Source organism: Muscardinus avellanarius, assembly GCF_963383645.1.
Source record: "Muscardinus avellanarius genome assembly, chromosome: 20".
Classification (NCBI taxonomy): domain Eukaryota; kingdom Metazoa; phylum Chordata; class Mammalia; order Rodentia; family Gliridae; genus Muscardinus; species Muscardinus avellanarius.
This window is the reverse complement of record NC_137806.1, coordinates 452,838-478,910: the sequence shown is the minus strand read 5'-3', so window position 1 is coordinate 478,910 and position 26,073 is coordinate 452,838. Positions and strand designations below refer to the sequence as shown.

The window sequence follows — 26,073 nt, the reverse complement described above, 5'->3', positions numbered from 1 at the left end:
TTCTCAGGCTATAATTTGAAGGCCACTCACTCAAGGTAGATTCTGAGTTATTCAAGATTTTAAAATGCACATACTATGAACATATTTTGTATACACAATAAGTTTGTACTTTTTGAATAGTGAGGACTCTGTCTTATTGCCAGCTCAGCCAACTCTGTGATGATCTACCTGGAAACAGCAGAGCCGAGCTGTGTGGAGCTGCCCAGGCTGATGAGTTACACAGCAGCTAACGTGGAAGCTTCTGAGCAGGTGCAGCATGAACCCCGACCTCCATTAGCCTCCATCTATCTCTTAAAAAACCAACCTCATGTTGGAGACAGAGCTATATCAAAGACAACCAAAACGTTAAAAGTTTTGCTTAGAATGCAGTATTGCCCAAGTATTGCTATTTAGATTTTATACTATTTCAGAGAAGGCCATAAAACAATACAAATAAAACCCTTATTCAATTTTTATCAGAGTACACATCTGTGACGGTGATATAGATACAAACCCTACCACCAAGTTAGCAATTGATTGAATCATGCGCTCTACAAAGCCAGTCATGGAAACTTCCCTTAGTTATGAATGTAACCAACTCACTGGTACCCAGTGGGTATCTGTCTCTAATTTGTCAAAAGTGGTTTTGAGCTCATTAAATGCCACGGTGAGATCATCGTTTATTATAATTTTGTCAAAAAGATGACCATACTGGCTTTCCATTATCTGTGCAGATTTAATCATTTCTTGAAAGTCTTCTTCCTGCAAAGGGAAATATTTTTTAAAAAATGGGCCAATCAAGCAATTACACCACTTCACACCAATGTAAACATTCTACAGCAGTTTACCTAACACTGCTCTCTGTTCAGCCTTGGACCTCAAGCAGAAATAAAAACTACCTTCTTTAACCACTCGTTCTGCAGAAGCCATAACTTCTAATACTATCTTTCTGATTTGCTTCTAACTAGACTCTCCTGAGAAGGGTTCAAAATCCTACCTTAAGTGAACTTCAGGATAAGTAGTTACTGACTCATCATTATGTGGTATGTAGGTATTAAACTATCCATTGGGAGGAAAAAAGAATGGCTTTGGTGCTTTGGCTTATGGCACTTTTACGTTTATTCATAGGAAGGAATTTCTAACCAACTACTGTTTCACAGCTGAATACGTTATAAAGAGAAGCTCCTGTTCACTCCTATGGCTCAGTAGCAGTGTCTAAAGAGCCTACGTGGCCACATTTGTGACGACAGGAAGTGTCTAAAAGCTCAAGACTACAGAAGTATACATGTTAGTGACCAAATCCTACAAACGTTATCATTTAGTGTTGTCACCGAGAAACCTTTAGATTTGTAAATAGGAAAACAACTCTTCATACTGAAACATACTGAAAGCATTTTAGAGTCCACATTTCAATATCACATGTGATTTTACAACAGGAAATTTAACTGTGGTTTTGATCAGGAGCCTGAGCACTAACATCACAAGACAGCAGCTTTTCAACACAGATCTACTGTCAGCATTTGGAAAAAAGATTAATATTGGGAATCAAGAATATGATCTGCATTTGTAACCACAATTAACAGTTAAATTAATTTAGACTAAATTTAAAAATGAGCTAATCAAGAGGAGGAGGAGGAAAAACTCTTAATATCTAATATCTTTGCTTATTTTTGATCCAAAGGTAGAATATATTATCTTGAGAATAAAAATAAAGACAATGAAAGGTTCTGCCAGCAAATATTATAGCCATTAATATACCACAGTTACCCTTTTTTTTTTTTTTTATACTGGGGATGGAACCCAGGGGCATTCTACCTCCAAGCTATAGTGGTGAATACTACTACTAGTCCTTTGCCTAAAATTATGTCTTTTATTTTTACTGTGGTAATATGATTATTGATACCAGGATACAAAGAAAATGATTAGTTTTTCATTTAGGCTATTAATGATTAGCAATAACTGAATTTGTAATTTCAGCTTTAAAATAAGGTGAATCTGAAAAGCAACTAGCCTAATGTTTATACAAATGTTTTCCCTAAAAAACCATACATATATTATGTTATTATGTGTACATATATACAACATATTATATAAAAATCTATGTTAGATTCATATAATTTGTTATATAAAATTACGCACATATATAAAAGATCTAATATAAATTATTATTTATACATATGTAATAACATGCAAGAAGTTTTGAGTCAACCTAATATGAAGGTCCATTCACAGAGGCACAGAAATTACAGTGCAACAGTTCAAATACACGAACCTAAATACAATTTTCCTTTTATAGACCTTTGAATCATCCTTCATCTTTTTTTTTTTTTTTTTTTTTTTTGCAGTGCTGGGGATGGAACCCAGGGGCACTATACCCCCAGCCTTATTTATTTATTTTTTTATTTTGAAACAGGGTCTCACTGAGTTGCATAGGGCCTCACTAAGTAGCTGAGGCTGGCTGTGAACGGCGATCCTCCGGTCTCAGCCGCCCGAATGCTGGGATCACAAGCGTGCCACCAGGCCCGGCTTCACACCTCCATCTTTAAAGGTCTTTCCGAGTAGCCACAGCTGCATACTGCTTTGAGGTATTTGATGTAGTGCTTACGTATTATCACTGTACTCACCGTAAAGGGCTTGGCAGCAGCTTGGTCATCTCTGCTTGAAATAATCTTTGCATTTTTCCTTGTCTCTCTCAAACGCTCTATTGACGGAGGTTTTATAAATATCACGTAGGGCTTAAATTCTAGTGTCCGTAAATGCTTCACTGTCTACAAGGAAAAAAAAGAAGTTTCTTATATTTCTTCATAACCTCATGAATTACTGAATTTTCTTTCTAAGAAAAAAATTTCTACCAAAGCATGGCGGTACATGCTTGTAATCCTAGTACTTGGGAGGCTGAGAAAGGAGGATCGCAGGTTCTGCGCTAGTCTCAGCAAGTAGTAAGACTCTCATCAGCCTAGGAAGACCTTGTTTCAAAAATAAAAATAAAATCACGCTGGAGGTATAGCGTGGACAGCTTGGAGGGAGAAAACCCCTATGCTCAATCCCCACTAACCCACGCACACACAGAGAAAAATCCTTAAAGCTGTCCTCTAACTACTGTCAACAGCTCTTTGGATATATTATTATTCAAAAAGGTGACAAGGATCCCTACAAAGAAGCTGGAAAATGCAACTTGCTTTTAAAATGTTTTAATTAATTAATTTTGGCAGAACTGGGGATGTAACTACACTCCCAGCCCTATTTTCTACTCTTTATTTTGAAACAGGGTCTCACTAAGTTGTGGAGGGCCTAATAACTGAAGCTGGTCATGAACCTGTCTCAGCTTTCCAAGTACTGGGATTACAAATATACACCACCTTGCCTGACTTAAAAATATTTTAAATATGGTCTGGTATATAACCCAGTGGTAAAAAGCTTGCTTAGCAAAGAAAATAAAAGTTTGAAATATATCATCACTAATACTGTAACAGTGGCTAAAATACCATGAGGCTGTTTTTTGAATCAAATACCTAAAAGATGTGATGAGGAAAATACCCTTCTGACCATGACAGTTGTCAACCAGGGGTCCTTCTCTTTTATCCTGCTGACAGAAGGCTCCGGAAGTGCAGCCCCCACGTCACAACTCCACCAGCATTCCCTCACCCAGTGGCTTCAATGATCTATACTCAGCTTCCGTGAACTCACCACGGTCAAGGCGAGAGCTAAGGGGTGGTCCCGACAGGTCAGGACCTCTCCAGAGTGTGACTATAAATGGCCAGCATGGCTGCAAGGTTAGAAAGAGCTCTGTGGGCAAGGGAAGACGAGTGGACAGTGGGGGAGGACAGGGGTGGAGGGTGGGAGAGGCACTGGGAGTAGAGGTAGAGACTACCCCAGAGCCCAGGAGTGACTAGAGACAGCCCAGGGCCCTGCAGGGTGCCACTGTTGGTGGAAAGACTCTGGAGTCTTGGAGTACCAGGAAAATGTTGTGTTGGGTATCAACTGGAGGATACATGATTTGACGAGGAATCCAATGGCTTCACCCACTAGCATCCTCATTCTATATTTTTCCTAAGTGTTCTCAGGGCAGCTGACAGTTGCTATGTGGATCTCCTTCTAGTGTAATTCCTGAAAAATGTTCTAGCACAAGTTTTAGGCTCACAGGACCAAAATCAAAGAAAGAGAACTGGGAACCAAGGTGTCCGCTGGTCAAAGTTATGAACATTTAGAATAACATATAAAATATAGCATGTTGCCAGGCGTGGTGGCGCACGCTTGTAATCCCCGCGCTTGGGAGGCAGAGACAGGAGGATCGCGCAGGTTCGAAGCCAGCCGCGCGCGCTGGCTTAGGAGACCCTGTTTCCAAATAAAAATGTAAAAATAGGTCTGGGAGTGTAGCCCGGAGGTAGAAGGGCTTCCAGGAACCCCAGTACCACCAAAAAAAAATATATATATATATATATAGCATGTATGTAACAATGTATTTTTAAAATATGAAATATATATAAATATCTAAGAGTCACTGAATTTAACTGCATATAAATCAATTATGCAAGTATGGTATATACACACAACTGAATTTTACTTGGTCATAAAGAAGAACAAAATCATGTCATTTGCAGGAGAATGTATGGAAGTAGAGATTATGCTAAGTGTGATCAGACAGTCTCAGAAAGTGAAGTTCATGTTTTCTCTCATATTTCAAAGCTAGAGAGAAATTGTAAGACAACTGGAAGACACAAAGGACTTCTGACCAGCGTAAGGGAACGTAGAGAGGGAAAAAAGATTTTATGAAGAAAACAGTTCAAATAATGCTATGTACATTTATGAAGTTATTAATACCAATTTCAATAACATGAACAGAAAGAGGGTGGGATCTAGAGTGCCGTGCGCATGTCTCTTTCTATCACTCTGAACCTCATTATGAATTATAATTGCAAAGCACCAATAAAAGTATATTAAAAAACAGAGAGGTAGCAAACAAAGTATTTAGAACATCCTCCACTCCTCGGATAATAGTATGGGCTTCTCACTCCTCAAATTCCTCTTAAATGAACCGGCTGTGGATTTACTGGCCTCGTATTGAAATGCTCACATGAAGTGCAGTAGATTACATGGTCTAAAGGGTTTTGCCGAGCTGGGTTTACTTACATGAGGCTGGACGTCCAACAGACAGACTTTGTTCTTGGCTAAGACCGAGCGAACTGAGTCAATGCTTGTGCCGTAGTAGTTGTTTTTATATTCACCATATTCAATGAACCTGTGGAAAATCAGAGACCCATCAGAATCATGTGTGAATTAAACAACGCATGTATCACTACATAATTCAGAGGTAAAAGATGATTTTGCTAAACATGTAATTTTTATTGCATTTAATGAAATGAATAGGGCCAAGTACTTTAGACATCAATTTAAAAAAAATCTTCTGTATTTTCAAATCAGTAACACTTGCTTGTATTACACTTAAGCAGAAAAAATGTTCTTTGGTCAGTAGGGCTCTAATGTATTCCATCACTGCTCTTTCAGACCTAATGCAATGCAATAAAACAGTGAATAAGCCAAACAATAGAAACTACTGGAATTTCATGGTGCTACGGAATAGCCCAGCTCAGCTTTGCAGTTACAGGAGCTGGGTGGGGCTAATGGAAGCAGGGTGGCCGATTATGTGCTATAAAAACACAATCACTGCGCCAAACTCAAAGAAAGCATTTCAATGTTTCAATAAAATCCCACAACCCTGTATTAAAGCACACATTGCTTTTGATGCCCTAAAATAGTGATGTTAGGAAATGGAAAATCTGGGGGGAGGAATCCTAGAGCTAGCTAAGAGGAGCTGGTACATGCAAGACATTAACCTCCCTCGGATTTCTTGAAGCAGCGTGTGTGTGTAAGAGATTATAGACAAAGGGACATAGCACATAGGTGTCTAATATGTCTTTAAAATAACTTTCTGAGTTAGATGTTAAGATTCAATCTGTGGGCTGGAAAGAAGTTGCAGTAAGACATTAGCACCTTTCCACATTTGCTCAATGATTCCTATACATATAACTTAATAAAAATGTAGCAGCTCTAGTTATTAAAAAAGGTGAAAATTGGCAATATTTACTAACTGGATTATCATGTTTTGTGGGTTTCAAATATTATGGCAATTAAAATACATTTCAAATAAAAGGGATCCCAAGTTGTCTAAAATGGAATATATAGGTGCATGCTTAAAATCAATAGTCACAGAGAATTCAACAAAATTTCCACATACTTGTTATTTTGCACATCTGTCTCAAACAAATGCTTGGAAATGAAAATATATTCCACACCATCACTCTCCTGGCTCCTTCTTGCTCTGGTAGTGTCTATGATTTGATAAAAACAAATTTTTTTAAAGCCCGCATCAGTCACCTTTAAGAAAATAGAACTGGTTAATAAAATATAGTAAAGTCTCATGAATTCAGATTTTACACTGATATTAAAATGTGAAGATAGATTAAAATTCAGTTGAATTGTGTATCTGTGCTATTAGTCATTATTTTGAAAGCCCTTGAATATAATAATTAAAGTGGTATTTTAAACCCCGAGGAAAAACTCCTTTTTTGCAAACAATCTGAAAATAAATTTATTTATTGATTCTCATTAACTGGAGAAAGTCTAATTTCTGCTAGGTTGTACAGTAAATTCTGGAATTATTTTCCATTTTTCTAACCTAATCTGGCAAGTAGTTGTATGCCATTGATGTTTTAATTAATTGAACAAAGTCAAACACCTCTAAGTGATATTGGTTACTTCTTTGCAAAGTTAAAAATAGCAGCCTTGCCGGGGGTGGTGGCGCACGCTTGAAATCGCTGTGCTTGGGAGGCTAAGACAGGAGGATCGCGCAGGTTCGAAGCCAGCCTCAGCTACTTAATGAGGGTCTCAGCAACTTAGTGAGACCCTGTTTCCAAATAAAATATAAAATGGGTCTGGGAGTAAGTATAGCCTGGAAGTAGAAAGCCTCTGGGTTTTACCCCCAGTACCACCAAAAAAAAAAAAAAAAAAAAAAAAAAAAAAAACAGCAGCCTTTTAGAATACTATTTTTATTTTTATTGGTGCATCATAGTTCTGCAGCTTAATAGAGTACAAGATGGTAGAGGCACCTTTTAATATTTTTGTCTTAATTATTTTTATGCAAACTTCACTGTAATAGCTTTATTTGTAGTAGCCAAAAATGGGCTCCGGAAGGAATCTCTAATAGCATTTCCATTCCAAGGAGTGCTACTCAGCAATGAAAACAGAACAATTATTGATCTATGAATCAACATGAGTAAATCCCAAACTCATACTGAAGAGGATCAGTTGGGCAAATACAGTATATACTGTAGAGTGTGTGTGTGTGTGTGTGTGTGTGTGTGTGTGTGTGTGTGCACGCGTGTGTGAGACTGGGGTTCCTGGAAACCCTTCTACCTCCGGGCTACACTACCAGACCTATTTTTATACTTTTTATTTGGAAACAGCGTGGCTGGCTTCGAACCTGTGCCACCTCCTGTCTCCACCTCCCAAGCACAGGGATTACAAGCGTGCGCCACCATGCCCGGCCTATACTGTAGAATTTGATGTAAAGTCTTGCTAATTCCAATTACTCCACAGTGGCAGGATGTGGATTGAGAGTCACCTGGGGATGGGGTGGAGGGATGGACTGCAGAAGCCAAAGAAATGTTCTGTGAGATGGAAATGTTCACCATGTTAACTGTGGTGACGGTTCACAAGTGTACACCTATGCTTAAACCAGTGTAATCATACATTTTAAATATGTACAGTTTATTTCAATTAGTTTGTGTGTATGTTACTGGGGATTGAACTCAGGGTTATTCTACCTCTCAGCTACACCTCCAGCCCTATTTTATTATTTTGAAACAGGATCTCACCAAGTTGCTGAGGCTGGCCGTGGGTGAACCTGCTATTCTCCTGTCTTGACCAAGTATTGACATTCCAGGCGTGTGCCACCATATCTGACTTTCAATTATATCTTAATAATATTATAAAAAGAAAAATGCGGCAAGTGGGGAAAAAGCAGCCTAATTCAAATAGTGAATTCATTAAACCCCACAAATTTAATGACATCCCCAATATCAATCCCCTTTTATCTAGTAGCCAGCATGCTACAGTGCAGTACACATTGCCCAGATCTCCTGAAAACAGGTTCTAATACTTGTTTCACTGGGGAGGGCAGCCAGAGATAGTGCTGCTTTCTATGGAAATGTCATACTCTTTACAGAAGCTGGATAAAGTGCTGGTACATTTTATTCTATCATAAAAACTAAGAATAAATTTCACAGCAGAAAAGGACTCTGTTGAATATCTACAGTATATATCCAATAATATGAAAGATACTAAACTCAGTGGCGCCCTCTTTTGGAATTCATTATTTAATTTTGTTGTTACTGTTTGCTGGTGGTCCTTTAACAAACGGAAGTCTTAAGCAAAAAAAGTTGGTTGAAAATCAAAATTCAAATTTACTGAACATTGTTTCTCATGAACTAAGAAAATTCTCTTTGTCCAACTGTAACGGCAGAACATGCTGACCGAGACTCTGCAACACTTTGAGGATCGCTTCCCCGACACATGCAATCCCCCTGGTAGATCAAACGTATTTTTAGAGTTGCACCGAGTAATACTGGGGCAAGGCGTTTCTGACAACGCCGAGCACATTTAACAGGCTCCCACCTGTAATCGAAGTGCTTGTGCTCTTAGAAATGCAGCCACGTAGGACCCAGCCACACCACTCCCTCTTCAGTGTATTTCCAGAAGAATTAGAGTCAGAACACTAGAGTAGCACATGCATGCCATGTTATAGCAGCACAATTCACAACGGCCAAATTACAGAACCTGCCTAGAGGTCCATCCACAGATGCATGCATAACCAACGTGTGGGACATATGCACAATGGAATTCTACTCAGCCATAAAGAAGAACAAAATTATGTCATTTGCAGGAAAATGGAGAAAACTAGAGAATACTATGAAAAGTGAGGTCAGCAAGTCAAGGGTTGAATGTTTTCTCTCATTTATGGAAGATAAAAAGAAAACAAAGAAAATAATATATATGTAAAAGAATTGTTACCTGATTCTAGGTTGAAATAGTTATGTAAAAAGAGATGGTAATAAAAGAGATACTTTGCTTTTAAAAAATTTAAAAAACAAAAATAAATACCTGCACAGGATACACAGACAAGTTCATATACAAGTCATAAGTCATTTCACTTACAAACCAGGAAATCAAATCAACAAATTATAATGAACTGAACTGATTTTTAACATCTAAAAGTGCAAGTATGGGCCGGGAGCAGTGGCACATGCTTGTAATCCCAGCATGTGGGAGGTGGACACCGGAGGATCACTGTTCAAGGACAGCCTCAGCTACTTAATGGCGCTCTTCGCAACTCAGTGAGAACCTGTTTCAAATAATAAAAATACTAAAAAAAAAAAAAAAAAAAAATAGGACCGAGGGTGTATCTCAGATGTACAATGCCCCCCTGGCTTCCATCCCTGGCACCAGAAAAAAAAAAAAAAAAAAGAATAGTGCAAACTGAAAGATTGTAATGAATATACTGAAGTCGTTTCATTTCCTAACATCCATTTTTGTTGTGATGTTGCAGGTCTCTTCGCCTTTGCTGGGAGAGATGGGGGTCGTTCCCTAATTCTAGGTTGAAATGATAATAAAAGGGATACTTTGCTTTTCAAAAATAAAAAAAAAACCTAAGCATGATACAGAGGCAAGTCCACATCCAAGTCCTAAGTACATTTACAGGCATAAGTGATGTGTGATCAGCATGTTAAGAAGGGAAGACTGCCAGCCCTCAGAAGTCACTGCTGAGCTCCTGGGTTTCTCACAGCACAGGGCACAATGCTTCTGCTCGTCAGCATGGGGCGCAATGCCCGCTCTCCGAGCTGCCTCCTTTTGCCTACAGGTGCTTGTGGAATTCATCCTTATGGCTGCATGCAGCTGCAGAACGCTCCCTGTAGCCTGGTATTGCACTGTGTCACAAGACCTTACTAGACTCATCCGTTCTGCTTCTGAGAGGCATTTGGAAAGTTCCCAAATTCGAGCTCTTTTGAATAATGTCTACAAGAACATTTGGGATGCCTTTTGCTTAATTTACACGTGCATTTCTGTTAGGTGCATAACTGGGAGTGGGACTGCTGGATCATTTGATGTGTGTCTGTGCAGCTTTGATAGATAGGGCACTCAGTATTCTGAAATGTGGAGTTAATTTACACTCCCTTCTATTCCCTATTGCTCTACATCTTTTTCATTCTACCTATTCTGGTGGATATTTAGTATATATTTTAGAAAGGAGAATTACAGAGTTAAACGTCAAATGGAATAGTACTATACATCAAAGCAGTGATTTTTCTCTAATATTCAGGAGTCTACCCAAAGTAAAACAATCTGAAATTCCAAAATTGTTCTTAAAATATTTTTTCTTGAATTACAACCCAAACTAATGCTACTGCTATACTTTGCAAATATGCCCGAGCTTCTAAATGACTCTGGATGCTCTTTATAAACAAAGACTTTTAGGCATATATTTTCATAAGACCTCAAGGAGATTCTTATCTTCAGACAGGTCTAGAAATCATTGCTTTATGGAGGCCTTGTCACATTAATAATCTGCTTAAGAGTGAATCAGAAGAGAAAATAAGTACTCTAAGGATTTCCTTGAAGTCCAAGCCCTGGAATCTTTTTGGTTATTGTCAACTTCTATAATAACTTCAGAGGCAAGTATTATCTTTGTGGTTGGATGAACAGGCAAAGTGCCTTGGTTCTAGACTATTAAGTAATATGAAAACCATCACAGAGGGTTACATTTGACAGGTGGCCTTTGGATATGTATCATCTTCAAAAGAAACCTGTTTTCACTGCTTCCTGGACTTTCACTGAATAGTTGAAAGGACTGCCCAGGATTATGGAGGAGGAGGAATATCAGTGGTGTCAAAACACCTGGTTTAGCCGGGCGTGGTGGCGCACGCTTGTAATCCCCGCGCTTGGGAGGCGGAGACAGGAGGATCGAGCTGGTTCGAAGCCAGCTTCGCTGGCTTAAGAGACCCTGTTTCCAAATAAAAATATAAAATAGGTCTGGGAGTGTAGCCCGGAGGTCGAAGGGGTTCCAGGAAGCCCAGTACCACTTAAAACAAAAAACAAAAAAACAAAAACAAAAAAAACAAACAAAAATCCAAAAAACCCCACCTGGTTTAAAATCCAAGTGCAATGATCACCTATTAAACTCTGAATAAATAAAAGTACCTTTGTTTCCTTCTCTGTGAAATAAAGAAAATGTTATTGATCTTACACTGTTGTTGGGAGTATATAAATTAAGATGGACAAGGAGAAGAATACAGTAGAAAATAATTTTCCTTTTGTAATGTTTCCGCATCTTCTAGGTTTCACCTGTAAATGTAACAATTGTTTGAAAATTTGTCTAATTATCTGTATATTGCAATTCAACATCTGTCAGAGAAGTGGATTAAAGGGTAGGGAAGAAACTGTCGGATTCCACATTTTCCTTTACTTTCATCTCTCCTGTTGGAAACCAGCAGTCTTGTAATGTGCGGCTGAAAGTGATTACAAACAGTAATTTGGAAAAATGTAGTAACAAGAAGTAACTTGAGGTAATAGAAAACTATAATTTTAAAATAAAGTTGAACTCTTCCCAAACTAGAGTACATTGCTAAGGGCAATATACAAATGATTTTTTTTAATAGTACTAAAACCACTTGAAAAAGCCAACATTTCAATTTAGCCTTTTAGACAGTTTTCTAACATCAACATATTAAGTACTCAAATGGCATTTATTCTGGAGATCAAAATGTTTCAAGCATCATATTTCATTTGTAAGAATGTCCATGAAAACCACTTTTGTAAAAACAGATCTATTTTTGTGTACTCAAAAGTCTACCATATTTTGGTCTATATGGCCATGAAAAGCCCATTTGACATTATCTGCCAATTACTACATATAAAAAGTAATTAAGAAAGGCTCATATTATGAGACTTCTCCTTTAGCTCTCTGTGGTTTGAGCCTTCTAATAGTAAAACTGGTGAAAATCTCTGGAAAACATTAGCACTTATTTTAGGAAATACAATAGGGAGATTTTAGAAGAAAATGTCAAAATAGTAAGTTTGTTATCTGTGTATTAAAAGTCCTCATAAAAATCTAAAGTAGGGAAGCTGCAATTAACGAATATGCCACCAAAAATCTGTGTAGCGCAGGGCCGATGCCTTGTGGGGCCTCAGTCCCTCCTCTGTAAAATGTGGACAGAGCCTCTGCATACTTCACAGAGTTGATGGGAGGTCTGGAGGTGAGCACAGAACAGGGCTGGACACTACATTGCTCTGTGGGTGCTGAGCACTCCTTAGCGAGCGGTCACGGTGTACTGAGCATGCAGAACTCACGGGGCACTGTCACGCCGTAGTGCTGCGTGTCACTGATCAGCAGCTTCCGCTTCAGCTCATTCAGCCCTACTCCCACGGGACCTGAGAAACAAGATAATAGAAGTGTATTACCAAATAAAATATCATGTCACCTTTTCTTCAACTAACCTGAATCCAAAAGATAGACTGATAGTACGAATCCGGCCTTGCACTCCAAGTAGAGATTATTTCTAGTTAAGTTGCACATAAAAAAAGTTAGAATATCTCTGTTGCTCTTTTACTAATATTTAAATCTCTACCTTTTGCTCAAAACGGCTAGAAATACTTTAAATTAAACTTAGAGTTTACAAGATGAAAGTGTCTTGAGTATATTAGAAAGCAATGGTATACGTAAGAACCCCAGACATACATACACCTAAAAATTGTATTACAGTCCACGTAGCGATCATTTTAATCTTAAATACTTTACGAACCTTAAGGCTTTAGATGCAAATTCAACTGGGTATTTTAAATTTGCAAAACTACGGCCACATTTACCTTTATCAAGACTGGTGCCTATGCTATTTTCTTTTTCTTTTTTTTTCTTTTTTTTTTTTTTGGTGGTACTGGGGATGGAAACCTTCTACGTACGGGCTACACTCCCAGACCTATTTTATGTTTTTATTTAAGCCAGCGAGGGGCTTTGAACCTGTGCAATCCTGTCTCCGCCTCCCAAGCGCGGGGATTACAAGCGTGCGCCATCACGCCGGGAGTACCTACACTATTTTCAGTAGGTCCTTAAGCATTTGAAAATGTGTACAGACCTTATATATTTAAGTCAATCTCTGCATGCCTATTGAACACTTATAATAAACAAGGCATATGGTAAATGCAGTGATAATAAAAGATAGTAAGTAAATTCTGCTTTCAAAGAAAATATTTTAGTCAAGTTTTTTACTGCCGTGACCCAAGAGCTGACGAAGCACACCTCAGAGGAGGAGGTTTACTGTCCAACAGGCCTCAACAATGGGGCATGTTTGTTAGGACTCTTCATTTAGTCGCCAAAAAACATATTAACAAAAAGAAGTTTAGAGCTTATTAATTTGGAATTCAGGCAATTAACTAGAGTTGATGTGCTTATTAGCTCTGAAAAGAATAAAAGAATGTTCATAGTCATACCAGAAATGTGAAACAGTATCTATTTTTAAAGTCATTTCCTAAGAATTTACAAAATCATGTAGGAAAGAAAGGCTAAACCATGTGTATTAATCCCCACTGGAAGTTCTTGGGAAGCACGTCAATTGGATAACAGGATAATTAAGAAGGCATACTATTTCAAATTGCTTTTTAACTTAATTAGTATAAATCACCAAGAGAAGGCAAATATATTGTGTGTGGTTTTATTGAAAAGTTCTTTCGTTTTAGCCAAAGAAAAAGGTGTCAACAAAACAATGCTAGAAATGCTTCTACTTTTCCTTTTATTTAAAAAACGCTGTTAACTACATGCAAAGACTTGTTTTTATCTTAAAAAGTTAACAATATATCATAGGCAGATTCTTAGATTTCACACTTATCTAAAAGAGTAATTTATTTATTTATTTATTTATTTATTTATTTTGGTGGTACTGGGGGTGGAACCCAGGGGATTTTCTACCTACAGGCTATACTACCAGACCTATTTTATACTCTATTTGGAAACAGGGTTTCACTAAGTTGCTGAGAGCCTCACTCAGTAGCTGAGGCTGGCTTCAAACCTGTGCAGTCCTCCTGTCTCAGACTCCCAAGCGCTGGGATTATAAGAATGCGCCACCATGCCTGGCTTATAAAAGAGTACCTTATATGACACCTTTTCCCCAAATAACCCCCCTAAGTTAGAGATGACTTTGTTGTCGTTATGAGAGATTGAGAGTTTTCATTGTTTTGTTTCAGATTTTTATCTTTCCAAAAATATGTTTAATTGCTTATCATTTTCATTTGTAACAAGTGCTTATGGGTAGATATTTTTATTGGAATGCTAGCACAATACTTTAAAAAATAATTCATAGCTGATGTATTTTTCATTCTATAAACGTGGTCTCAAAAGAGATCTACTTTCTGAATCTGAGACAGATGTACACAACTAAAAAACAAACAAGAAAAGCTACCAGAGTATAGAAGTATGGAGGCGATAAGAAAAGTGCCCTCAGAAGTACTTCCAAAGAGCTCTAAGTACGCTGGAGGAATGCTTTACGACATCAGTGTGTCCTCTCACACTAAAAACAAACATGTATACCAACAAACAATAACAACAAAAGAAGTTCCAGGCCGTGCCTGCAGCGTTGAGCGTGGAAGCTGCACCATCTATTCATGAGCCTCTCAGCGCAGGTCCTGCACTAGGAGAGCAGTAATGTGTCACCACTGTGAAAACAACTGAAATCAACGCAACATGGTGTTCAGAGAGAAACATTTTAAATGATGCTTATGTTGTCTACTAAGGATGAATAAATATCTGTAAGTATCTGTAAATGCCTGGCATTGCATTTAAGTATAGCTTTCATAAGGCTGATGAGTATCAAATTTAGTTTAATAATTTAAATGTAGATAGTGGCTCCTTACACATGAAAGATACAATGTCAAAAAGTTCTTAGAAATGTAACTTCACAAAATGAGAAGACTAGTCAAATAGATTTTATAACACTATATGTTCATGTGACAACAATTGCATACTAATAATAAAATCCATCCTTATGTGGACTTGTGTCTAATGTATGGATTTAAGTCCAGTATTAGGTGGTACCCCTGAAGGGCATCTGTTGCAGTGACCAAGTGCTATTCATGTTTGCCACTGATCTCTGTAAGCCTTAGCACAAGCATAAAAATGACACTTCCCATGGGAAGCTGCTGCCATGGACACAGCTTCTCTTCCACGCTCACCTCCACTCCACCTGCATTGCTTGATGGAAAAATTCCTCCACAACGCCCTGCAGAAATTTTATGGTATTGGGTCAGACTATCCCTCTTGTTCAGAGAAAAACAGCAGAATTACGGGAGTCTACAATAAATATCCAAACTGTTTTGTTATATGAAAAAAAACCCATGCTTATTCATCTGATTTACTGCAAGATATATCAAAGATCTCTAGATACTCCTCAGATCAGGCATGTGTTACGAAAAGTCTATTTATCATCTTGTAGCCTTACTATTTTGTTGCTCTACACATAAAATAAAAACAACCATGCCATTATGTTTGATTCATTTAGTGGGTGGCTAGAGTTCTGTGTTTATAAAACTAAATTTAAAGTTCCTTTGGAATCAAACAATCTAAAAAGTATAGCTGCTTAGCAGTTTCTAACAAGTCCTGATAGAGATTCAGATTTTGATTCCTCTGTTACATTCATAATGGAAGAAGGGCATGGTTAATGAAGCACTGGTTTGTAATGCTACGAAGGAGAGAAGAGATGAGATGACTAGAAAAGAAGGGCTGGCTTGTTGAAAGAGCCATTATTTCCACAGCTGCTCTGGGCCCTAGACGTACATAGACTGACAACAGTACTTGTCTCACCTCTACCAGAGACAGGGTGAAAATGCCATCAAGTTACAAGGTCAGCGGACCCTGGTGGTGCTAGCCTGTAATTTCAGTACTTTGGAGGCTGAGACTGGAGTATCACAGTTTTGAGGTCAGTCTCAGCAACTTAGCGACACCCTGTTTCAAAATAAAATGTAAAATAGGGCTTCAAGTGTACTTGGAGGTAGAATGCCCCAGAGTTTAATACCCTGTACCAAGGGGGGGAAAAAGAAAAAGAAAAAGAAAAGGGCTGGAATACAGCTACCCCCATACTCCTTAGCTAAATAGAAGAGGGCATAAGTGTCTTCTTTCCTTAAAAATCTGCTCAGACTGAGACCTTTCAGTGGGGTTACTATGACTGTTATTCAGATTCCATCATGTTGCCGGGCGTGGTGGCGCACGCTTGTAATCCCCACACTTGGGAGGCGGAGACAGGAGGATCATGCAGGTTCGAAGCCAGCCTTGCTGGCTTAAGAGATCCTGTTTCCAAATAAAATATATATATATAAAAAAACAGGTCTGGGAGTGTAGCCCGGAGGTAGAAGGGTTTCCAGGAACCCCAGTACCACACAAAAAAGAAAGAAAGAAAGAAAGAAAAGAAAAACATTAGGTTTCACTAAAAATAAAACTTTTTTTTGCGCAGGAAAAATGTGCTCAGCACCTAGCATTTGGTTTTAGCACACTATTTTTTTTTTTTTAAAGTTTTAAATGCGTAAGGGAATTTAACAAAAACTATCAGGGAGATAATCCAGTGGCTAAAATGGGGCTCAGGAATACTACATTCATCAGAGAAGGGAAAATTAAATACTTATAATCTAAGCTAAAAATCCTCTGCTGCTGTATTTTTTGCCACAGTAACAACTTGGTCTAGATTCGGTAAACATTAGAACCAAGAATAAAAATTATGTAGTATTATAATAGAAATATGGAGAAAATAATACTGTGTTCCTTCCCAACAATATTTATCTAACAATTTCAAGGCAAATATCATTATTCATAAGGGCTTTGAAAACACTTGGTAAACACAGATTGGATAGATTTCTGCTTTAGGAACCACAAAAACTGACCCTAAGTATCCAATTTGTTTTAAAATCATGTAAACATGAACTCAGAACAATCTAAGATTTCCAGTGTGTGCACACTGCTTGATGATCTCTTTCAGATAACAAACTGGCAAATAATCTAATCTCTTTTTTTGTGGTACTGGGGATGGAACCAGGGGCATTCTATTTCTGAGCTACACCTCCAGCCTTATTTTTTATTCTTTATTTTGAAACAGGGTCTCACTAAACTGTTGAGGGCCTAAGTAGCTGAGGCTGGCCACCAGCCAGAGATCCTCCTATCTCAGCCTCCCAAGCACTGGGATTACAAGCGTGCACCACTAAGCTCAGGTAAATAATCTAATTTCTAAGTGTTCTGGACACTCAGGTTCAAAATCAGCAGAAACTTGCCCATGTTTGGATATTTCATGTTTATATTACTAGTGTTTTTAGATAATATGCATTAATTACTTTTTATTGAAACCTTACCAGCTTTTTGGAATTGGTCTAAGTTTTTGTAATAGTTATTTTGCTTAACTTTCAAATGAACCTAGAAAGAAAGCATTCTTATCATCCACACTTTGCAGATGAAGAAATGTGAATAGCGCAGCATCATGTAACTACTGAAGGGCAAAAGAGGCCGGTTCTCACCTCCCTACCACCCAGCCTCCCAGATCACAGATGGGGATGTCTCCAGGCAACAGACTGGTGACACATCAGATGTGTCCAAGCAGCAAGGTTTTCTGAGCACAGAAGGCAGGTAACAGGAAACTCTATGGCGGACAGTTACATCTAGCCATCCTGGGCTGTCAGAAGATTCCACCATGGAATGGCATTATGCATGGGAGGGCACAGGGTGGACGGGGTGGAAGGGCACACCCTACTGTTCAGTCGCGGCACCAGGGCACTTCCGAGCCCCCAACTGTATACATTCTTGATTTGGGCAGGTTTATTTCTAAGAATTATGCATTAACGTAACTAGTTGGCGTAATTTTCTTTTTCAACTTTTCTTAGATACAGGATACGCTATTCCTCTTGGAAGAAGACACAATCTGACATGATACAAATAATAAGTCTTTTTTTTTTTTTGCAGTACAGAGGATGGTAGAACCCAGGGGCATTCTACCTCTGAGCAACCCCTGCCCCCAGCTCTATTTTTTATTCTTTTTTTTTTATTATTCTTTATTTTGAAACAAGGCCTCACTAAGTTACAGACAGCCTCACTAAGTAGCTGAGGCTGTCCTCCAACTGCCTGTCTCAGCCTCCCAAGCACTGGGATTATGGGTATGTGCCACCACGCCCGGCTAAGCACAAGTCTTATACTCGCCATTTAGTCTGTTCCCTGTGACACAATTATTATCAATTTAAGTACTGCTCTCTATTAGACCTGCTCCAAAATGGGGACAAAGCATGATAGGGGCTAAAGAGTTTTAATTAAAGTAATTTTTTCTGTAGGAGTTTCAGATTAAAGGCTAAATAATAATGAGTCAGTACAGTACGGTGTCACGGAGTCGATTCTGAACAGCAGACTGGGACAAACCCACAGCTTTTAACACCATCGCTCTTACACACGCACAAGAGAGCACACAACTCTTACACACGCACAAGAGAGCAAACAACTCTTACGCACAAGAGAGCACACAACTCTTACACACACATAAGAGAGCACACAACTCGAAGCTTTTTGGTTTTTTTTATTGGTGGTACTGGGGTTCCTGGAAGCCCTTCTACCTCTGAGCTACACTCCCAGACCTATTTTTTATATTTTTATTTGGAAGCAGGGTCTCTTAAGCCAGTGAGGCTGGCTTCAAACCTACGTGATCCTGTCTCTGCCTCCCAAGCACGGGGATTACAAGCATGCGCCACCACGCCCTACCCAACTCAGAGTTTTTAACCATCACTCTTACCCATGCATGAGAAAGCACAGGACCCGAGGCTTTTTGTTGTTGTTGTTTTTGTTTTGTTTTTTCCATCCACAGTACTGGACTTGGAAGCTAAGCAGGATCGGCCCTGGTTAGTACTTGGATGGGAAAACCCAAAGATTTTAACCTTCAGTCTACCAGAAGGTCAAGAAAGCACAAAACTGAAATATGATACTAAGAGGAAGAGAAAGTCAAAATAATCTGCAGCCAGTTCACAACCGCCAACCTGGGAGGTTGATGCTAACAGGTCCCAGTGGAACAGGTGGCCACGGAGGCGACGCTAGTACGTGTGGTCTTTGCATTACAACCAGTGGCAACAGGTGAAAAGCTTATTGTGACCTGGGATCCTGTTAGGAACAGGAATTCTCTGGCCCTGCCTTAGGCCACTGGGTCAGAGATGGCACGTTAACAAGATCCCCAGGTGACTGGGATGCATATTACAGTCTGAGATGCCCTGGAGTCCAGGCTAGAGGTCAGAGGGGAGAAAGGGAACCCTCCCTTTGTATATCCTCCAAGACTCCCTCTGTCTGTGGATATGAAAAAATGCACGCATGTACACACACACACACGCACGCACGCACACACATACACACACGCACACACACAAACACACACACAGACCTCTCGAAAGGCAATCTCTCAACTCTGGAGACGGAGCAAACAGGCCACCACAGAAGCTTCCCTGGGAGCTGGGAGCCAACTCGAGACGGAAAGACCAGGAAAACAGCCAAGAATACTTGAAGAATTCACTGGTGACTTTAAAGCGAGGGACAGTGAAACAGTACTGAGGCTCTAGGGCCAAGCCTAGCCCATGTGCAGAATGAAGGTGAGGGAGAAGCACCTGGCGATGCTGCCGACTCAGGATTCGGGTGAACGATGCTTGCTTTTGGCAGACTCAGATCTAAACTCTCACAAAGGAGGAGGTATTTGTCAGAAAAATGCATGAATGAGAAAAAAAGCCAAAGAAGAAATTTAGATGTAGCTCAGAGAGTCCGTAGGGCCTTGGTTTGGTTTGACAGTGTGGAAGTCATAGTCAACAGTGACAGAAGAAAGGGCTGGGGGTCTGATCTCTAGAAGCTTGGGTCTGAATAAGCTGAGAGCTCAGCGGATGAAAGATCTGGAACAAGTTCCTTCTCCTTGTGTTTAAATGTCTCCATCTGTAAAATGGGTGTGTATGAGCACTCACTGCATTCACCTTTAGGTATTGCTACCATGTCATGGAGAAGGACAGGACATACTGGAGAAAGAAATTAAAACTTACAAACTCATGTGAGACTGTAGGAAAGAGGAGAGAGAAACATCACAGCTAGTAATACTTCTTTCCTAGTAGTAAGAAAATCCTCCAAACAAAAAACCCTGCTAAGAAATAAAAAACAGTTAAAATAGAAATCTGAGTGGTTTTTATTTTCTTTTTGGTATTGGGGCTTGAACCCAGGGTATTCTAGCTCTGAGCTATACCTGCAGTCCTTTTTAAATTTTTGTATTGTGAATAGGGGTCTCACTAAACTGCGGAGGCTGGTCTCAAACCCGGGATCCTCCTCTCTCAGCCTCCTGGTAATTCAATTAATTATTTACTCAAGGTCTAGAAAGCTCCAAGAGCGAGTCCCTGCATGGAGGGGGCATAGAACAAGAGGATGATGGATGAGCCTTAGGAGCAAGCACAGTGTGGCTGTTAGGACCCTGCTGGAGATGCACAGACACATGTGGAGAGGGTGCGGATCTGCCTGCTAGTTCAGCAGCGCACCTGCCCAGAGTTCATGTTCAGCGCAGTCCAAGTGCCAGGAACCCAGAGACCAAAGAGAAAAAGGGGGACTGGGCAACTGCCACGCAACCAACCTGCACTCAAATCAACTCACCTGTTTGCTCAAGGGTTTGGCCAGATGTGTACAAGTGGGATGACCACAGATCCAGAAAACCAGATGATGCCAGAATAGCTCCAGTCATTCTGGGACTTGGGAGGATAACAGAAGGCTCTGATTTACGTTTCTGGGGGCATCACTTCACACCAAAGGCAGTTGGGCTGACAAAGTGATGCCGTTCTGTCTGCACGACCCTCTGAGACTGACTGGAAGACCTGAGAGCTGCGGGGACTGACTGAGGAGCACCACAGAGAAGAGGCCATGTGGTCTATGAGAGGACACAGGCTTCAAGAGCTCTGGTGAGCCTTGGTGGGTGGAGTGCAAAAAGCCTCGACCTGCCACTCTGAAAAGCAAGCGATGCAGCTGTGTGAGGTCCAGTGTGACCGGCCCACTTTACTTTCCCCTCTAGAGGGCTGTGCCCAAACTGTGATGAGGCCCATCTCCATGAAAGCTCTGGGCTCAACCCTGGGCTCACACCCAGGTGAAATCACCACCTGTGACATTTCCTGGTGACTGAGTCACCCCAGGTGGGCTGCTACATGCAGGAGCGGCTGTGAGAAGGAGCCAGCGTGAAAGTTGGCCTGGGATACTCATGCAGTCTACGGAGAGGCAGAGCTATTCCAGGGCCATATGACATCACAGATGGAACAAAAGAGTTTGAGACATCTGGGATACAAAGCAAGATTAGGCAATATACAAAGAACAATGTAGACATGATCGTTTCTGAGGGAAAACACAACCAGCAGACGCCAACCCGGAGATGTCTCTGATGGTAAAGAACAATAAAGCCCCTGTCCTAAGCTCCAGGAGCCAAGATCAACGCACTTGGTGCTGATGGGACAATAAAGTCCGCAGCAGGTAAACAGAAGCTATGGGAAGGAAAGGATCGGCAATTTCACAATAGAAAACAATCGGTACCTGAGAGGAAAATTTCAGTAGAGTCAACAGCAAAGTTATCAAAGAATGGAGGATTGTGGAGACAGACCAATAGAAGTTATCAAATTCAAAAAGAAAAAAAAACTAGTAGACATAATCAGAGCCTCAGGGACTTGTGAGACAGTACTAAGGATATGCGTAACTGATATTTCAGACCATCAAATGTGTGGAACCAGAAACAAGTGCTCAGAGATCCCTGATCAACAAAGACCTGCTGGGGGCTCTGGCACCTACTGCAGTGCAGCAACTACTTTATTTTCCTTTGACATTTGCTATGGTTTCGATCTCAATGTCCCTTAAAGGTCCACACGTTAAAGGCTTGGTCCCTAGGCTGGCTACTGGGAGGTAATGAAATCTTTGAAAGGCAGACTTTGTAAGAGGTCCTTGGGTCATCGGGAATGTTCCCCCAGGGGACTTGGAACCTTCACCACTTCTCTCTCTCTGTCTCTGTCTCTCTCTGTCTTCTTGGTGATGAGGTGAGCAGTTTTGTTCTGCCATGATGTGCTCAAAGCACAGGACTGGCTAAAATTCATTTGTGTTTCACATGGACCTTGTGCACATGTCCTGAGGATGACTCCAGGAGATATTTTAAGGTGCCTGGGCTTTGACTGCAGCCTGTCACATGAGCTCAGGCACGAGCCTTTCTGTTAGTGGAGCCATGTCTTTTCTCTCTCGAGGTGAACATCTCAAATGTTTTGTTTAGTGTTGGAAAGCTGGCCAACACTGCTTTCTTCCTCTTGTTTACACTTTCCTAGGGAGTTGTAGGGAGGGTAATGAACTCCTGCGAATGCAGTGAGCGTGTTTAACATGCCCTTCACCATTTACCCTTACCTCTTGGATATTTCTTTTCCATAACCATCAACCCTCTTTAGGTACTTTGGACAAGGACTTGCTTCTATTCTTTCCTGTATTACAAATCAGACTCACAGTTGAGCCTTCCCTTTCTCCTGCCTGAAGAAAGGAGTTTGTAATATCTATGGGGGGGGTGTCAAATTTCTATTTTCCTCTTTTAGTTAAATCCCCTAGGAACAGCTCAAGTTACACTCATGATAACCCAAAAACATGAAGGTTATTTTTTTATTTATTCTTGGCAGAGGACGTTAAACCCGGAGATGCTCTACCATTGAGCAAAATCCCAAGCCCTTTTGAGACAGGGTCTTGCTAAGTTTTTCAGGCTGGCCACCAACTTTCGATCCTCCTGCCTCAGATTCCCAAGTCACTGAGATTACAGGCAGTGCACCAAAAGGCTGAGTGTGAGGGCCACCCTGAGGTGAGGGCATCAAGGAGTCACACCCATGCTATCTTTGCTCTTTCATTACAACACATCTCTCCTGGGCTCAGGAGGAGAGGGGGGAAGGAGCCACACTGGGGACACTGGAGTGGAAGGTGGGCAGGCAGGAGGTCACAAGTAGCCCAGTGAGAGACTGAAATTTTATCCATGATCTCTGCGCTCTGTGTGAGAAACAGAATGCTCCTAACTCTACCAGGGATGGGATCTGGGCCACTGTCAGCTCTGAGTAAACATAAACACCTGCAGAAATCATCTTCTAGGTGGGTTTGGCAGGTTCGGCACAGATGGAAGAGGAGATGCAGGCACTGTTAATAAAGGAGCATTTGGGTCTCCCTTGGAGTGTGTGAATATGCATTTCTAAACGGTGCTGGACAGTGCTGAGGGTCACCTCCAACCCGTCAGATGTGAGAAACCACATCGTTGCCACGAGTCACCAGCCATCTGTTGGAATCAATATGCTACAATCTTTCAAAAGCACTTCACCTTACTGAGTTGGGGCGATTCCTTAACTTTCCATTTATTCTCATCCTTGTAACTGTCATCTTGAGTTTATAAAGAACCAATTAACAAGAACACCATGCTCCTTTATTCCAGAACTTTCCCCAAATTACTAGCAGAATTCTTGAAAGCTGACATCTCTCTCTCCATGACTTAAAGAAACACGGTGAGGTAGGGTAGGCTGATGCGAGGTGTGACTGTTGGTGTCTACAGGCTGGGAAAGGCACATGCCAGAGTGTGCATGCCAGGGAAACCAGTGCTGCTTGTGGAAATTCCCACATGCACTATTAACTACTTTAAGGCAGTTCTGATGATAGATTCTCCTGCTTGAAACATCCTAAAACTCTGCCATTACAATTCATCTTGCTGCAGGTCAAAATACCAAAGAAAGCTCATCCAATGGCCTCTGCCTCAAAAGGAACAAAAAAGAACTTGCATCATATTAAAAAACATTCACTTCTATGATTCCGTTGCCCTGATGTGTTTAATGTATTGCTGTGGTGCTCGCTGTCCCCTCTCCAACAGGGCGCCCACCAACTGGCAAGGAAGAGTCTTCACAGAGGTCCTAAAAGCCTCTGAATGGTACAAAAGTGCAAAAGACAAGAGGTTTCACTTTAGAGATTAAGCAAAGAATGTTCAAGATGAGGGCATTTTTAGCTTGAAATTGTGACATCCTTGGTAGTCAGATCCTTAATACTTTGCTTACTTGCTCAGAATCACATACAAAAACACTTACCAACCAGGACCACAAGTCTGTACTTCTCATTTGTCTGTCGCCGGTACGGTGTCACTTCTTCATAGGTGGGCACGTCGGCCGTGTCATACTGGTCGCTCCTCTTACATTCATACATGGACTTATTTGTTTTCTTATCTTTTCTGCTAAGACGAAAACTTCTTCTAAAACCAGCTGTAAGTAAAAACAGGTATGTTTTTAGTAATAATTTAAGAAAACCCCATAGAACAGAAAACAAACCCTCTCAAAGTCAGGGTAGAGATGTGACCCAGTGGTAGTATGTACACATAGCATGTGTGAGGCCCTGGGTTGGATTCCCAGCACTGCAACAACACAAAAAACAACACAAGAATTGGGTCAGACTTTATTCACTGTAATATTGTTACAAGTGCAGTTAGTAAGAAAAATGGATAATTAAAATAATAATTTATAAGACAATTATCTAACATTCATTTATTGGCTATAATATACACTGATTTGGTTCTAAATCATGAAGGGTCCTTTTCAAAAGCCACTGAGTAGAATAACTGCAAAATATAAGGCAAAATAATTCAGAACCACAAAGACAATTCATCACTTTCTGATAAGTAAACACTTTTTGATAAGAAAAAGGTAAAAATGCAATACAAGCATTTTCAATGCAAATGCCAAATTCTCTCATTCATAATATAAATTTATATTATATTCTAAATACAACCTGACAAAATACCTGTGGCACAGACAGCATCAATTATTAAAGTTTGAAAAAGCACTAAATTATGGAAAGCAGAGTGTTAAATATGCCCAGGCATCAATAGGCGGACAGGACAGGTCTATCAAGAAAGGGCAGGTCCTGAGCCAGCCTCTTTGTTTTAAAAACTTTAAAAACACTTAAATCAATTTTGCATCTACTTAAAAGAGCCTTCCTCTGCTTACTGCTATCATTTCACACATGGGCTTAAAGGTTTAGGTTAAAGATCCTTTTCTTGGTCATTTCTAATTTCATTCTTCTTGCTCTTCATGCTGTTCAATTGTTCTGCTTTATTTCTTTTCATTTTTTGTTTGTTTTTATTTCCTTTCTAGATACGTAATAATATTACACATACCACACAAGATGCACAATGAGATCTCTAACTAACCCACCTTGATAGTCTCTCAAATCCAGACTTGAAGGGGAAGAAAAAACAGTTCATTTTTTAAATGTAATACGCATTCTATATCAGCTCCATAGTACAAAATAAAATCCAAATATATATATATATATATATTTTTTTTTTGGTGGTACTGGGGTTCCTGGAAACCCTTCTACCTCCGGGCTACACTCCCAGACCTATTTTATATTTTTGAAACAGGGTCTCTTAAACCAGCGTGGCTGGCTACGGACCTGCGCGATCCTCCTGTCTCCGCCTCCCAATCGCGGGGATTACAAGCCTGCGCCACCACGGCCGACTTCAAATATATTTTTAAATGTACAAAAATATTCTCTTTAAAATACTGACCAAACTGGATAAAGAGGAATATGGAAAAACAAAACAACTAATCTATAGACATTTTAGGGACTGTAGAGAGAAAATAATTATTATCATTGAGTTTGCAAAATGAACAGAAATTAAAATAAAGGCCTAATATTAAATATAATTATCAACGAGTAAACATGGAGTTACTTGACTCACCTTATAGACTGAGTTTAATAAAAATCAGCTGCGCCCGGCGTGGTGGAGCACGCTTATAAACCCCGTGCTTGGGAGGCAGAGACAGGAGGATTGCACAGGTTCGAAACCAGCTGTAAGAGACCCTGTTTCCACATCAAAAAGTATAAAAATAGGTCTGGGAGTATAGCTGGAGGTAGAAGGGCTTCCAGGAACACCAGTACCACCAAAAAGAAAAAAATCAGCTGCACTATTAAAAATGGAGTGACAAAAGTTCACCTGA

The 26,073-nt window shown here is 40.1% G+C and overlaps 1 protein-coding gene across 1 annotated transcript in view; it reads right to left on the bottom strand.

Annotated features, from left to right (window-relative positions):
• Window positions 1-561: 561 nt before the first annotated feature.
• Window positions 562-26,073, bottom strand: part of MPP7 (MAGUK p55 scaffold protein 7) — a gene marked incomplete at both ends in the record, with an annotated part of 138,646 nt that continues 113,134 nt past the window's right edge. Inside the window, 6 exons of the mRNA XM_080716876.1 lie at window positions 562-741; window positions 2,604-2,747; window positions 5,110-5,218; window positions 6,215-6,308; window positions 12,382-12,462; window positions 24,166-24,336. Coding sequence (XP_080573002.1) covers window positions 562-741; window positions 2,604-2,747; window positions 5,110-5,218; window positions 6,215-6,308; window positions 12,382-12,462; window positions 24,166-24,336 — 779 coding nt within the window. The remainder of the gene's footprint in view (window positions 742-2,603; window positions 2,748-5,109; window positions 5,219-6,214; window positions 6,309-12,381; window positions 12,463-24,165; window positions 24,337-26,073) is intronic.